Here is a 13,929-nt window from a genome sequence, read left to right as displayed (position 1 = left end):
ATAACTTGATCCAGGTATAATTCCCATTAATGAGCATCAATACACATCTGAAGATTCTAGAACAAAGCATTGCCCTGACTATTACAAATTTTCCATCTTGAAAGTATAACCATGAAGTTTTCTTTAATCAATTAGTAGTGGATGTCATGAGTGTAAGTTTTGTGTTTATAAATTGATTATTTTTCTTCCTTGTGCTATTTTTGCTTGCTGATACGTAGGCACCAAATCTGACATGTGCAGATATTTTCTAGGGTCCACCTATAGTATGGAGGGTGTAGAGACTTCATAAGCCCCATTCCACGTATATGAAAGCAGTTTTAAGAAGGATAGGAGGCTTGGGCAGAGCAGGCAAGGAAGGTACTTCTACCACATTTTTGTGAGGAATAACAATGGGGGAGGATAAATAGAAGAGGCAGCAGAGGCAGTGATGAATAAAACTAGAACATGGCTACTGCTGGAAGAGACCCAGGGGAGGCAAACTGAGACTGTCCCTTGATAGAGATAAAGGGACCCGGGGGTGTCAGGCTGCCACAGATAGGAGACTGGAGTCTGTAGAGACCAGAAGAGATCGAGAGCCCAAAAGAACACTAAAAAATGTCATACAGATTTGGGAGAACCAGGTGTAGTGAATCAGAAAAATTACTGAAAATACATAAATGCAGGCAAATAATTTTAAACTAAGTGTACACCCAACTCAACTTCAGGTAGGTCCTAAGTGGACCACTTTATTATGTCACAAGAATGTAATTATTGATGGGAAGAGACATTATTTGGAGGTTGGTTATTCCTGGTTTTGGTAGGCAAAAGGTAAATGGTTTGTTGCTGCTTGTTTTGGCTTCATCTTATTTTTAGACAAGTTCATATTCTGTACCCTTAACCAAGTAGTACAACTAAAGCTATGAGTTATTAAATCCCCTGGCACCAGAGAAATAAAATGAAGAAAAAAAATTCTGTGCAGCAAGAGACATGTCTTGGCTAACTGTCTTTAAAACATTATCTGATAGTTTTGTAACCATACACATAGGAGCCCAAGGTTCAAGTTGCATGTCTAGAGTCTGTCTACTTGGATGGTCACTACTTCAGGGAGCAGTAGTAAAGATGGAGAGAGAATAAAGAGAGGACACTTTAGACATGGGTGAAAATCATCTCCAGAGTGCAAGGTAATTTCCTAGAAGACAGTCGCTGAACAGCAAGCATCCAACACCCACTTATGGCATTTGTCAAGAATATAGAGGTCAAAGCCAAATTGTAGCTTTCCCCAACAAATCTCAGTACAGATGCAGAAAAGGCAGAAAGTCCTGTTGAACCTATGCTAAACTCAAGAGTTTGCTAAATGATATGCTGAGAAACTGTTAATAATGCTTGGGAAGGAATGGGGGGAGTCATAGAGAATGAGGACAGTCAGTGAAAAGCCACTGTATGGATCTTTTAGGATGCTGGGCTAAGTGAAACAAACATACAAGGAGGGGTTGGTCAGCAAATAGTGTCAAGACTGCACACAATTCAGACTGCAGGAGTGATTCTGATCATTGGGATGATAGTCTGGGTGTTATGTTAAGAAAGTAACTGACAAGGATTTGAGGAAACTGTCAATTATCGACACAGGTTGCTTTTTGTTCAAGGGGCATTCCCATGAAAAAGTTGCTTTGGGAGGAGCAGAAAACAAAGGGGACACAGGAGTTCAGATCAGCATCTCAGTGTTTCAAGCTCATTGCTGTTGTTCAAATACTAACAGCAGGAAGGATGTCTGTGCCAGCCAGAGATCGGCAAACAGACTTAGGATGACCAGATGGCAGAAGTAAGCATGAAAGTGCAGAAAGTGGGGCTCCTCTTGCCTACAGGGCACAAGGAGAGGACACAGAGTAAACACAGGGTAGTGTGGCATACTCTATATGACCTGAGACTTGTAACAGTCATGTAAGACTTTATAAACAGGAGTGAACATATTGACATAGCAGTGAACTGAGAGGCTAGAAGATGTAAATGACTATCATTTTTAGAGAAAGGAAAACCAGTTCACATTATGAGATGAAAATATGTTTATTACATCATTTTCATTCTTAAACTTAGAGTCTTCCAAGGTCAATTATTTTGAGGTCTAAGTGGATGGTAGTGCTATAATGTGATGTGTCTAAAACCAGAATCGTGTCCCTTGACCAAGCCAGGAAATGTGAACTACCTGAACATAGATCCCAAGAGAACTGCTCTAAATTCCTTAATTCTTCATTCTGGAATGTAACAGAGTCTTATTACATGCTGAGGGAATTTATAAACAGAAGTCAAATCCAAATTCTGTTGTCTGATCTCTCCCTACTAAGAGGTTCTACCTGAAAAACACCACGTACATGTGAACCACCTGTCATTTCCCCACGGATAGTTCTTTACTCCTGAACTTAGTTACCTTAGTTCATATAGCTTTACTATCAGGCTAGCCTACCTCATATGATAGTTATAACTTGAGGTCCATGCATTTGCTTCTTTTAGACTCTATGAAATGAAGACTAAAGCTAACTCACCAAATACTAAACACTAAATGGTTTGAGCATGGATAGACCATTTTTGGAAAAGGTTCATTTTTCAGGAGCTTAGTCTAGGTATAACAGTGCCAAGAGATGACAACCTTTAAGAGATAGAGCCTAACTGGAGATAAGACACAGAAGGTCTTGCCCTTAACAGAAATTAATGTACTCCTTACATGGGGAGAAGCTAGTCCCAGTATAGCAAGCAGCTATAGAGAGAGCCAGCTTCTACTTTCCCTTTCTTCATGCTACAGTTAGTTCTTTGGCTGTCCTCTGCTATGTTGCAACACTGCCAGAGAGACCTTGATGAAATGTTGCCCATAGCCACCCAAACTGGTGACTGGGTAAACTTCTTTACTTAACAAAGTGCAGCCCCTTGGTATTTTGCTGTAATAATAGAATTGGACAAGCAAAAGTTCTCAGAAGTCTCCCCATATGAATAGTGCTACTGTCACCTCCTAGAACTGAGAAAGAACCTGAGCTAAGAAAGTAACTGCTTGGATCTCCCTGTCCAAACCCATGTCTTTAATGTTACTGCCTATGCATGATGACACCTCTCTCAATGATTGATTAAAATGTGTTAGTGAAAATAATCTGGGAAAACACCTTGATAGAGCTTGGGCTGAGCTGTTAGAGTTCTCCTAACATGTGCAGAACCTTGGCTTGGTCCCCAACTTCATATAAATTAACTATGGTGGCACATATCCAATGTGTCAGAAATTCAAAGTCATTTTTGTCTACACTGTGCTTGATGTCTGTGTGGCCTTTGCAAAGCCCAGCTTTTTTTAAAAAAGCAACAACAACAAATAAGAACTTTCAAAGTGTCTTACTATAGTGAGTGTTAGCTTTTGTTGTAAATTATTGTTTATGCTTTCCTGACAGTAACATGCTTATGTGTCTAAAAAAGGATTAGATTATTTTCTTTGGAAACATCTAACTGAAAACATTGCCTGCCCATTGGTCTAGGATTTGTTCTGTCCTGGTAACTCTGATATTTCTAGTCCAAATGAAGAATCAGATGAAACCAGCCCTGCTTCCCTATAACAACTCTACTATGTTTAAATATGAGTGTTTTTGGCAGTCATTCTTCCATACACTGGAACCCACCTTAACTATTTGTCCTCTAGAACTACCTTCAGAAGGGCTGCATACATTCACCTTGTTGAGGAGATCTTAACACTTGGGTATTCATAGGAAGCAAAATTTTGTCATTCACACATGATTTACTAGCATCTGGAGAAAAGGGCATTCAAAGAATCAGACACAGGATAACCCCACCACTGTCTGATTATGTTCTTGGGTGCTGCGGCATCTTCTTCTGTGGGGGAGGTATCCCTAAAGTGAATGAGTCATAGTGAATAAATATCAAGCTCACTCTTGACTTAAATTCCCAAGTTTGCTCACTGCTTCCTTCTGTCTACAGACTTCTGGGGCACCTAAGACTCTAAGTGAAATTCTGCTAACTGCCACTTTTTAATAACTGGCCAGAATTACAGAATATTTAGATCTCTTGCTATGCTAATTTTACCATTTCATATATTGGCTTTCCTTCCCCCACTTCATCTCATCTTCCCTCCTATACCATCAATATACTCATCTGATTATTTAAATTGATATATTAAACTCATAGATATTAAAATATTCATAAGAGCTTATGGATTAAAGTATCTTAATTAATTATGAATCAATTACATTTTCTCAGCAGTGCCTTTCATTACTGCCACTAGAATACATATTTGTTCACTCAACAATTACTGAAATATAACATCATTTTCTTCCAATATATTACTGAAAGTGGATGAATTAAAACAAAGCTTTAAATTTTTATGAGCATTCTAGTAGAATTGATTCTGAAATAAAACAGAGAAGAATAAAATTAATGTAACCTTGAAACAGGACCAGACCCTATAGAGGTGACCTTTCTGTCTCCAAAGAAATTACCTGGAGAGGTTAGACAATCTAAAGTCATGTCGTACATCACAACTGAGAGAATCATAAGTGGGCTTTTCATCAAGTGCTGAACATTTTCAGCCATCCAATTTTGTGTATCGGGGTTTCAAATGTGGGCTATGAAATTCATGAATAAAACATTTGCCACTTGTGAGAGCCAAAGGGCTTTTAATGAAGCAAGTGTAATGTTAAATAAAAGGTTTAAGTAAAAGTGGAAAAAGTTTCTTAAGCTAAAGGTAGGCTTCCTTTTTAAGGTGCATCTTTTAGATTTTACCCAACAAAACTGAAAGGATAAAGGGTGAAAAACAATTTAATCACCAATGATAAGGATATACAGAGAACACAGGAGTCATTTGGTTTTTCCTTTTCAAGCCTCCAGCACATATGTATCAGAGGACTGTCTTGTCTGGCCTCAGTGGGAGAGAGGACACACCTAATCTTACAGAAACTTGATACACCAAGGAAGAAGGATGCTGGGGGAAGGAGGTACCCTCTGAGAATGGAGGGAGGATAGGGTAAAGAACACTAGGGGATGGGAGGGGCTAGTTTGAGATATAAATAAATAAAATAATTAATTAAAAAAGCAACAAATTTTACTTTCCCCTATGGGGTGTGTGTCAAGCAATGTTCTTAGTACTATTGCCAAGTCAAAATATAAATATCATCTTTGAAAATATTGAAGATTCTCTATATTCTACATATTCAGAAATTTAATTATTTGTGTAAAATAAGCACCTACATGTTATTCATATGCACATTTGCTTTTATGTTTATTGAATCCTAAAATTATATATGTACCAAGAAATACTTTAAAATAAATTTCTGTATGAATTATATCAGTAGATGTCTAATTTGTATAACACTACTCAGATCTATGTACTCACAATCACCTAGGTATCTTAGCACAAAGTGTCTGGGAGGGAGAAAGTTCAAGCACCCTGACCTGAATAGAGAAGTAATTCCTCATTGGTCACTGTAAGGCTAGAAACCACCTTACTGGTCACTGTAAGGCTAGAGAGTACCTCACAAAACAGCAGCCTCTGCATCATCATCAAGAACAACAATTCTAAAATTCAACACCCCTTTATGTTAAAAATCTTGGAATGATCAGAAATTAAAGGCCCATACCTAAACAAAGTAAAAGCAATATACAGCAAACCAGTAGCCAACATCAAACTAAATGGTGGGAAATTTGAAGCAATCCCACCAAAGCAGGAACTAGACAAGGCTGCCCACTCTTTCTTTACCTGTTCAGTATAGTACTCAAAGTCCTAGCCAGAGAAATTAGACAAAAAATGGAGATCAAAGAAATACAAATTAGAAAGGAAGAAGACAAAATATCACTATTTGCAGATGATATGATAGTATACTTATGTGACCCCAAAAATTCCAACAGAGAACTCCTACAGCTGATAAACAACTTTAGCAAAGTGACTGGATATAAAATTAACTCACACAAATCAGTAGCCTTCCTCTACTCAAAGGATAAACAGGCTGAGAAATAAATTAAGGAATTGATACCCTTCACAATAGACACAAATAGTATAAAATACCTTGGTGTGAACTAAACAAGCAAGGGAAAGATCTGTATGACAAAGAACTTCAAGCTCTAAAGAAAGAAATTGAAGTTCTCAGAAGATGGAAAGATCTTCCATGCTCATGGACTGGCAGGATTAATATAGCAAAAATGACCATCTTGCCAAAAACAATCTACAGATTCAATGCAATCCCTATCAAATTTTCAACTCAATTCTTTATAGATTTATAAAGAGCAATTTTCAAATTCATGTGGAATAGCAAATACCCAGAATAGCAAAAATTATTCTCAACAATAAAAGAACTTCTGAAAGAATTACTACGCCTGACTTCAAGCTGTATTACAGAGCAGTAGCCATAAAATCTTTATAGTATTGGTAGAGAAACAGGAAGGTAGATAAATGGGATAGAATTGGAGACTCAGAAATGAACCCACACACCTATAGTCACTTGATTTTTGACAAAAAAAAAAAAAAAGCTAAAATGATCTAGTGGAAAAAAAGATAGCATTTTCAACAAATGGTGCTGGTCAAACCTGCAGTCATCATGTAGAAAAATGCAAATCAATCCATACTTTTATCCTTTTACAAAGCCCAAGTCCAAATAGAATAAGGATCTCCACATAAAATCAGATACACTCAAACTAACAGAAGAAAAAGTGGGGGAAGAACCTTGAACACATTGGCACTGGGGAAATTTCCTAAACAGAACACTGATGGCTTATGCTCTAAGATCAAGAATAAACAAATGGAACCTCATAAAATAGCAAAGCTTCTATGAGGCAAAGGACACTGGAATTAGGACAAAACTGCAATCAACAGATTGGGAAAAGATCTTTAACAACCCTACATTCAATAGAGAGCTAATATCCAATATATACAAAGAACTCAAGAAGTTAGAATCTAGAGAATCAAATAACCCTATTAAAAACTGGGATACAGCTAAACAAAAAATTATCAACTAAGAAATATCAAATGACTAAGAAGCACCTACAGAAATGTTAATCACCCTTAGTCATCAGGAAAATGCAAATCAAAACAACCCTGAGATTCTACCTCACACCAGTCAGGATAGCCAAGATAACAGCAGATGCTGGAGAGGAGAAAAAGGAACACTCCTCCATTGTTGGTGGTATTACAAGCTAGTTTAACTACTCTGGAACCAGGCTCAATTGCAATCATCCACATTGAGGCTCATTATTGGTCCATAACTCCAGTTTCAAGGGAATCTGATGTTCCCCTTGTACAATCAGTCTAGTGGTTCCTCAGAAAACTGGACATAGTACTACCTAAGAACCCAGTTACACCACTCGTGGGTATATACCCAACAGATGCTCCAACATACAGCAATGACACATGCTCCACTATGTTCATAGCAGCCTATTTTATAATAGCCAGGAGCTGGAAAAAACCCAGATTTCCTTCAACAAAGGAATGGATACAGAAAATGTGGTACATTTACACAATGTAGTATTACTCAGCTACTAAAAGCAATGACTTCATGAAATTCTTAGGCAAATGGATGGTTCTAGAAAATATCATCCTAAGTGAGGTAACCCAATCACAAAATATACCCATGTTATGCACTTACTGATAAGTGGATATTAGCCCAAAAGCTTGGAATACCCAAGATACAATTTAGAGACCACATGAAGCTCAAGAAGAGTGATGACCAAAGTGTGGATGCTTCAGTCCTTCTTAGAAGGGGGAACAAAAATATTCTCAGGAGAAAATATGGAAACAAAGCCTGGAGCAGAAACTGAAGGAACTGCCATCCAGAGACTGCCCCTCCTGGGGATCCAGCCCATATTTCTTCATGAAACCCAAACAATATTGCTGATTCCAAGAAGAGCAGGCTGACAGGAGCCTGATATAGCTGTCTCCTGAGGGACTATGTCAGAACATAAGAAAAGCAGAGGCAGATGCTTGCAGCCAACCATAAACCTGACAAGGGGGTCCTTAATGGAGGAATTAGAGAAAGAATTGAAGGAGTTGAAGGGGTTTGCAACCCCATAAGAACAACAATATCAACCAACCAGAGCTCCCAGAAATTAAACCACTATCCAAAAAGTACACATGGACGGGCCCATGGCTCTATCTGTACATGTATTAGCGGATGGCCTTGTTGGGCATCAATGAGAGGAAAAGCCCTTGGTCATTTCCAAGGCTTGATGCTGCGGTGTAAGGGAATGTCAGGGCGTGGAGGTGGGAGACTGTGGGTGGGTGGGTGGGTGGGTAAGCATAAGCACCCTCATAGAATCAGGGGGGGGGGTGATGAGATAGAGGATATGAAGGGGAATCCAGGAAAGAGGATAACGTTCAAAATGTAAATAGAATAAATATATCAAAAAATATCTCCTTTAGGTAAAGGTGGAAAAAAAGAGCAACAGTCTTTGGTGATGAAGTAAAGAGATAGAAAGTCAAAGGCTAGAACCAAGACTATCACACAACAGTTCTGAAATGTTCTGTGCCCACAGGCATTTTGTATGGTGCTCAGACACACAGTAAGCACCTAATATGTGTGAAGAGCCACACAGTGAGGGTACATGTCCATGTTTAAAACAGCAGTGCCTTGGCTTTCAAATGCTGATGCCACTTGGGTTGGCTCAGCACTTAAAAGTAATGACTGCTCTTCCAGAGGAACCAGGATCAATTGCAATCATCCACATTGAGGCTCATTAGCGGTCCATAACTCCAGTTACAAGGGAATCTGTTACTCCCCTTGTGGCCTCCACAGGCACTGCATATATATGGTGCACAGACATACATGCAAGTAGAGTATCCATAAACATAAATAAAAAATAAAAGTTAAACTTTTTAAGAAGAAAAGATTAAGTTATGTGAAGGAAAAACTTACCGAGTAATTTGAAAAGAATTAATGATATGAAAGATAACCAAACTATATTAAAGAAATAGATTAAGAAGTCTAGGTAGTGGGTCTTAAGTTTTTAATAATTGTTCTGATTGATTACAGATAATTATAGGTCTATTATTTCCCTCTATACTGGATTTCTTGAGAATCTGCCAAACACGAAATTTCTTAGATTAAGATTTCTAAATAAAAGCTAAAGATTCGAGAAATGACATCTAATATCTATGACCAGAGAATGCTGATTTGGTTTGTCTTGCCTGTCTTCCTCTCTGCCTCTCACCCAGCCTGAAGTTCTGGATCAAATACAGAATTTGAGGGAGTTGTGGATGGATAACAACGCCTTGCAAGTGCTGCCTGGGGTAAGCTTTGCCAAGCATGCGTTCTGACTTGCTGAAGTTTGGTTATGTTTTTAATTGTCAATCCCCCATCTGCTTTCCCGGTGCTTGGAAAGCAAATTAACACTTTTTAGGGCCTCGAGCACCAAGTGCTTCTCACAGGTTTGTCTTTAATCTTCTGTGTCTTTTGTGACTTGTAAATAGAAAAAAAAAGCTGTGATTTCTCTTGAAGTCCATTATCCTACTCACTGAATTTTAAAGGCTGATAAGGTCATAGTTGTATTCTTTATGTGCATCTCATTTCTCAAAAGCAGCCTCTTCTCACAGGTAGTTACAGCTGTCTTTCCTCCTGGTGCTAGAGCTCTTCACAAATGAAATGGCTTTCTCTGCTTGCTTCTTGTCCAATAGAACCCACTTACACCTTTGAAAATCACCAGGATCAGTACCCAATAAAAACTGAACCAGAGTCATGCTTTCCTTCTGTGAGAGGGTGGTTGCGTTACACCTCACTGGAGTACCACAAGCATAAACTGGGAAGTTTGTACATTTCATGTTTATTGATTTATACAAGACAGTTTACTAATATGATCAGAAATTATATCAGGGTCAGAGCACAGGGGTCACATAGTCAACACCCTCAATTGTATTGTTTTGGAGACTCATTTAATAATAACTTCAGAAATGAAAATCTATGAGCTTAAATGATTTGTTTGTTTGGTTGGTTGGTTGGTTTTGGATTTTCAAGACAATTCTCTGTATAGCCCTGTCTATTTGAGAACTAGCCCTGTAGACCAGGCTGGCCTTGAACTCAGAGATTCTCCTGCCTCTGCCTCTCAAATGATAGGATGAAAGGTGTGGACCACCACACCTGACTTAAGCAGTTTTTTAGTAGTCTGATGTTCTGATATTTTATTGTAGTTTGTTGCTGTTTGCTTGATAAATTTTATCATAGGTAAATATATAGAGAAACCACAATCTGTACAGGTCTGAGTCAAGCAGTTTCAGACATCAACAGACTATCTAGGAATTTAGACCAGTGAATGTACAGTCCTGAAGAATGCAGATAAAACAGCTCTTAATTCCTGAAGAGTTGGGAAAGTCAGAATGTTACCTAGCTGCAAGTTTTCACCAGCTTCTTGAATATATTCATTTAAGCAAAGCCACTTGCTTTGCATTTGCTGTGAGTCCAACACTGCCTAACTAAGCTTATAAATATTCATTCTTCGGATCCTCAAAGGAACCCTCTGAGTCTGTTTAGTCCAGCTCAGGTCACAGAACCAGTGAGCCCTGGTCTGTAAATCAAAGCAGCTGATCTTGTACAGTAGCATCTGACCTCACAGTGTGTTGGTGTGTTCTCTGGGACCTGTAGAAGGCACAGGTGAGAGTCAGGATCACTGTGCTTTATGTAGAGGTTATATTTGCAGAATCCAAGGTAAGTAATAGACAATCTTTGTAGACTGTCTCTTTGGAAACTTTTGCATCTAATCCACTAGCTCAGCTATAGTCCATGGCTACTTTTATTTAATATGCTGTAATTTGATATTTTGCTATGCCCTACATGTGAATTCTCCATTCCTCCCAGCTTAACTGGCCCATTTGCTATCCAATTCTACCTGTCTTTGGGAGCCTGCTCATGTCTAGTCCAACCTGTCAATCAGTCTCAAAGATAAATAGCCGTAGTGTTTACTGTGAAGAAATGTGGAGGAAAAGCAAATCCACTTTTTCCTTTGCTCATTTATCCTAACATATTAAGCTAATATACTTTTAGAAGTCTAGACTCAGGAACTAGAGAGATGGCTCAGTGGTTAAGAACACTGGCTCCTCTTCCAGAGATCCTGAGTTCAATTCCCAGCAACCACATGTTGGCTCAAAACCATCTGTAATGGGTTCTGATGCTCTCCCCTGGTGTGTATAAAGACAGTGACAGTGTACTCACATACGTAGTCTAGACTCTTGATTTCTACTCATTTTCCATTACTCAGAGAGGCAAATAGAATAATAAAGTATTACCTCCTCTGCAAAGGATATATTAAAGCTAACAGTCTATAGTTAGTATACCAAACTATGACCAAATGGTCCGAACTATGACAGATGATATTGTTTCTAAATAGTCTGGCATTTTCCTCATCTTGTGATTTCCACTTTTTCTTCTGTCATTCACTTGTGGACCCCTCTGCTCCTAGAGTAGTGCTGAAGCAAAAAAAAAAAAAAAAAAAAAAAACTCTTCCCAAGACTTGGAGATCTTTGCTGCAGGATTGGGTGGCTTAAGAAGGTGTTTGATAGACTAAAAAACAAATGTTTTTGCACTTCCAGGAAATGTTTAGAAACTGAGAAGCAAATGCTGGTCAGTGCTGGAAAGGCAGTGTTGAGAGCAGCATCAAAGATGGAAAATAAAATTCTCACTTAAAGGACAGAAGCAGGACAACAATGCAAAAGCACAGAGGGTCCTTTACCCATGGCAAAGAGAGGGTTAACGTGCTCATACCTCCTTGGGGTGGGACATGAAAATAAAGTAGCAGCTTTGATCCAATGTCATTCTTCTGGGTGGGGACATGCCACCAGAAACCTTCTTTTCCTCCATTCTGGAGGAACATCTCCTCAAATGTTTGCTTCCACCCAGTTTTACGGTGACCTAAAGAGGCAAATTGAGGGCCCAAGTTAATAAGGGGAATTGGAGACAGGATGACATTTTGTCCAATCCAAGTAAGGTTCCATCTTGGCACTAACCAACATTCTTGAGGCAACCTGAAAAGGCCACCAGGAAAGTGTGTGTACCTGTGTGTTCTTCAAGAATCAAGAACTTTCTCTGTTTTCTAACTTCTGGAAATACTGCATGCAGCTTCCCTGGCCTCTTCAGGTTCCCTTTTTTGACAAGGGCCTCCTCACTCAAGGTCAAAACCCCATTCTCGGCAACCTTCTATTCCTCTAATAACCCACAAAGGCAAGATGCAAGGACCCAGTCCCTCAGGCCCTGCTCAGACACCTGTGGGATAGGGATAAAGAACGGTTGGGAAACTTTGCTGAAAACTTTCTCACAACTCCCTCACAGGTCAAGATGTCTAGGTCTGCTTCTTTTCATCCCTGCCTCTCCTGTCCTCTCTTGCTGACTCTCAGAGAACTCCATCGTGAATTTCAGGCATTGCTTTTGCTTCCTAAGAAACTTTATCCACAGCCTTAAGCTCCAAGCATTAGTGCCTGTTAGGAGGCAGCTGTGGTCGTGGCTCTATAATGGGGTAAAGAACCTGTTTTCCTGGCAGGCCCAGGGAAATGCAGGGATGGGGGTCACTATAATTGGTCTGATTGCAAATTGCATTATATGGATATAGAATCTCAAGTTAAAACATATATAAAACCCTTAGCTCAATGCCAATCAAGTTGATTGATTTTTGCTGGCTTATTAATACTCTGTCAAGTAAGTACAGTCAAATGGTAAGATGTCCATAGGTGGATCAAATGGAAGCAACCAAAATGCAGGAGGCACTTATCTGCAAACACCCTGAAACAAAAGAAAATGAAAGCTTTTACCCAGCTGCTTCCTGTTGACCGCTACAAGCTGAATGACCACAGGTAGAAGCTGACCCTTCATACCCTATGCAGTCAGTCAGAAATCCTTGATTTGACTGACTTCTCATTTTCTTGAGCCCATCCTTCATCCTCCTCATGTCCACTGCCTTGGGTACCTGGCTACTACACAGACCAAATACTCTATCCAGTAGTCAGTAGTTCCTTGGTGTCTAGGGGATTCTCCCAAGATCCTGTATACCACAGACCAAAATCCACAAAAGCTGAGGTTCCATATAAGAAATGGTGCAATGCTTGCATCTACCTATTTGAACCTATCAAATGTCTTAAACCCTCTCTAGATTCTGGATAGCCACTCCAGTGGACATAATGCTAAACAACTATGTTATTCAGTAGCAAGGAGAAACTCTCAACTATTTCTTTTTATGTGTTTTTATTTGGTTGGGTTTTGAGGGGATCATCTTCTCTTGTATCTTGAGATTGCCTAGAATTTTTGATTACTTTGTATGTTTCTGAAGTATGATTGGTTATAGATGCCTCAAGCCCACAATATAGCATCTAGTGGGCTTCTTTGATTCTAATCATGAATCTTCTTTTTTGAATGTCCCATGAAGTTACTTTTTTCAAGCACAAACCTGATCAAGTCATTCCCAGTCTTAGAAATCTTTTAGTAGTTCCTCTTGCCTGGCAGACAGAGTCTTTATAGCCCTGTAACATGTGATTTCTTTCTGTGATAGTCCTCTTCCTGAAAACCTGAGCTTAACACACATTTTGGTTTCTCTGAGTTACTAATTCTTTCAATATACCAAACTTTCCCAAGCTTCTCTGTGAATGTGAAAGCTTTCTTTCTTCCAGATTCACTCCTTAGCTTCTTTGTGTGCTAGTGTGAGTGTGTGTGTATGTGTGTGTGTGAGTGTGTGTATCTGTGTACATACATGCAGAGTCCTGATATAGATGCTAAGTGTCTTTCTCAGTTAGTCTCTCTTATTTTTTGAGGCAGCATCTCTTGCTGTATCTAGAGCTCACCGTCTCAGCTAGACTGGCTATCTGTATAACAGGTCTGTCTCTGCTTCCCTAGCACTAGGAGTGTGAGCATTTGCCAATATGCCTGGTGTCAACATGAGTGCCAGGTATTGAACTGGGGTCTTCGGGCCTTTGATGCAGGTACTTTGCTTACTGAACCATCTCAATACCTT

General features: G+C 39.2%; 1 protein-coding gene across 1 annotated transcript in view; it reads left to right on the top strand.

Moving 5' to 3' along the window:
• LRRC7 (leucine rich repeat containing 7) overlaps positions 1-13,929 on the top strand; it is a gene marked incomplete at both ends in the record, with an annotated part of 278,327 nt that overhangs the window by 154,361 nt on the left and 110,037 nt on the right. The window contains one exon of the mRNA XM_080916060.1: positions 9,161-9,235. Within this exon, the coding sequence (XP_080772186.1) occupies positions 9,161-9,235 (75 nt within the window). The remainder of the gene's footprint in view (positions 1-9,160; positions 9,236-13,929) is intronic.

Source organism: Micromys minutus (genome assembly GCF_963924665.1).
Source record: "Micromys minutus genome assembly, chromosome: 4".
NCBI lineage: Eukaryota > Metazoa > Chordata > Mammalia > Rodentia > Muridae > Micromys > Micromys minutus.
The sequence above is the reverse complement of the archived record's forward strand: the minus strand, read 5'-3'. Positions and strand labels throughout refer to the sequence as shown.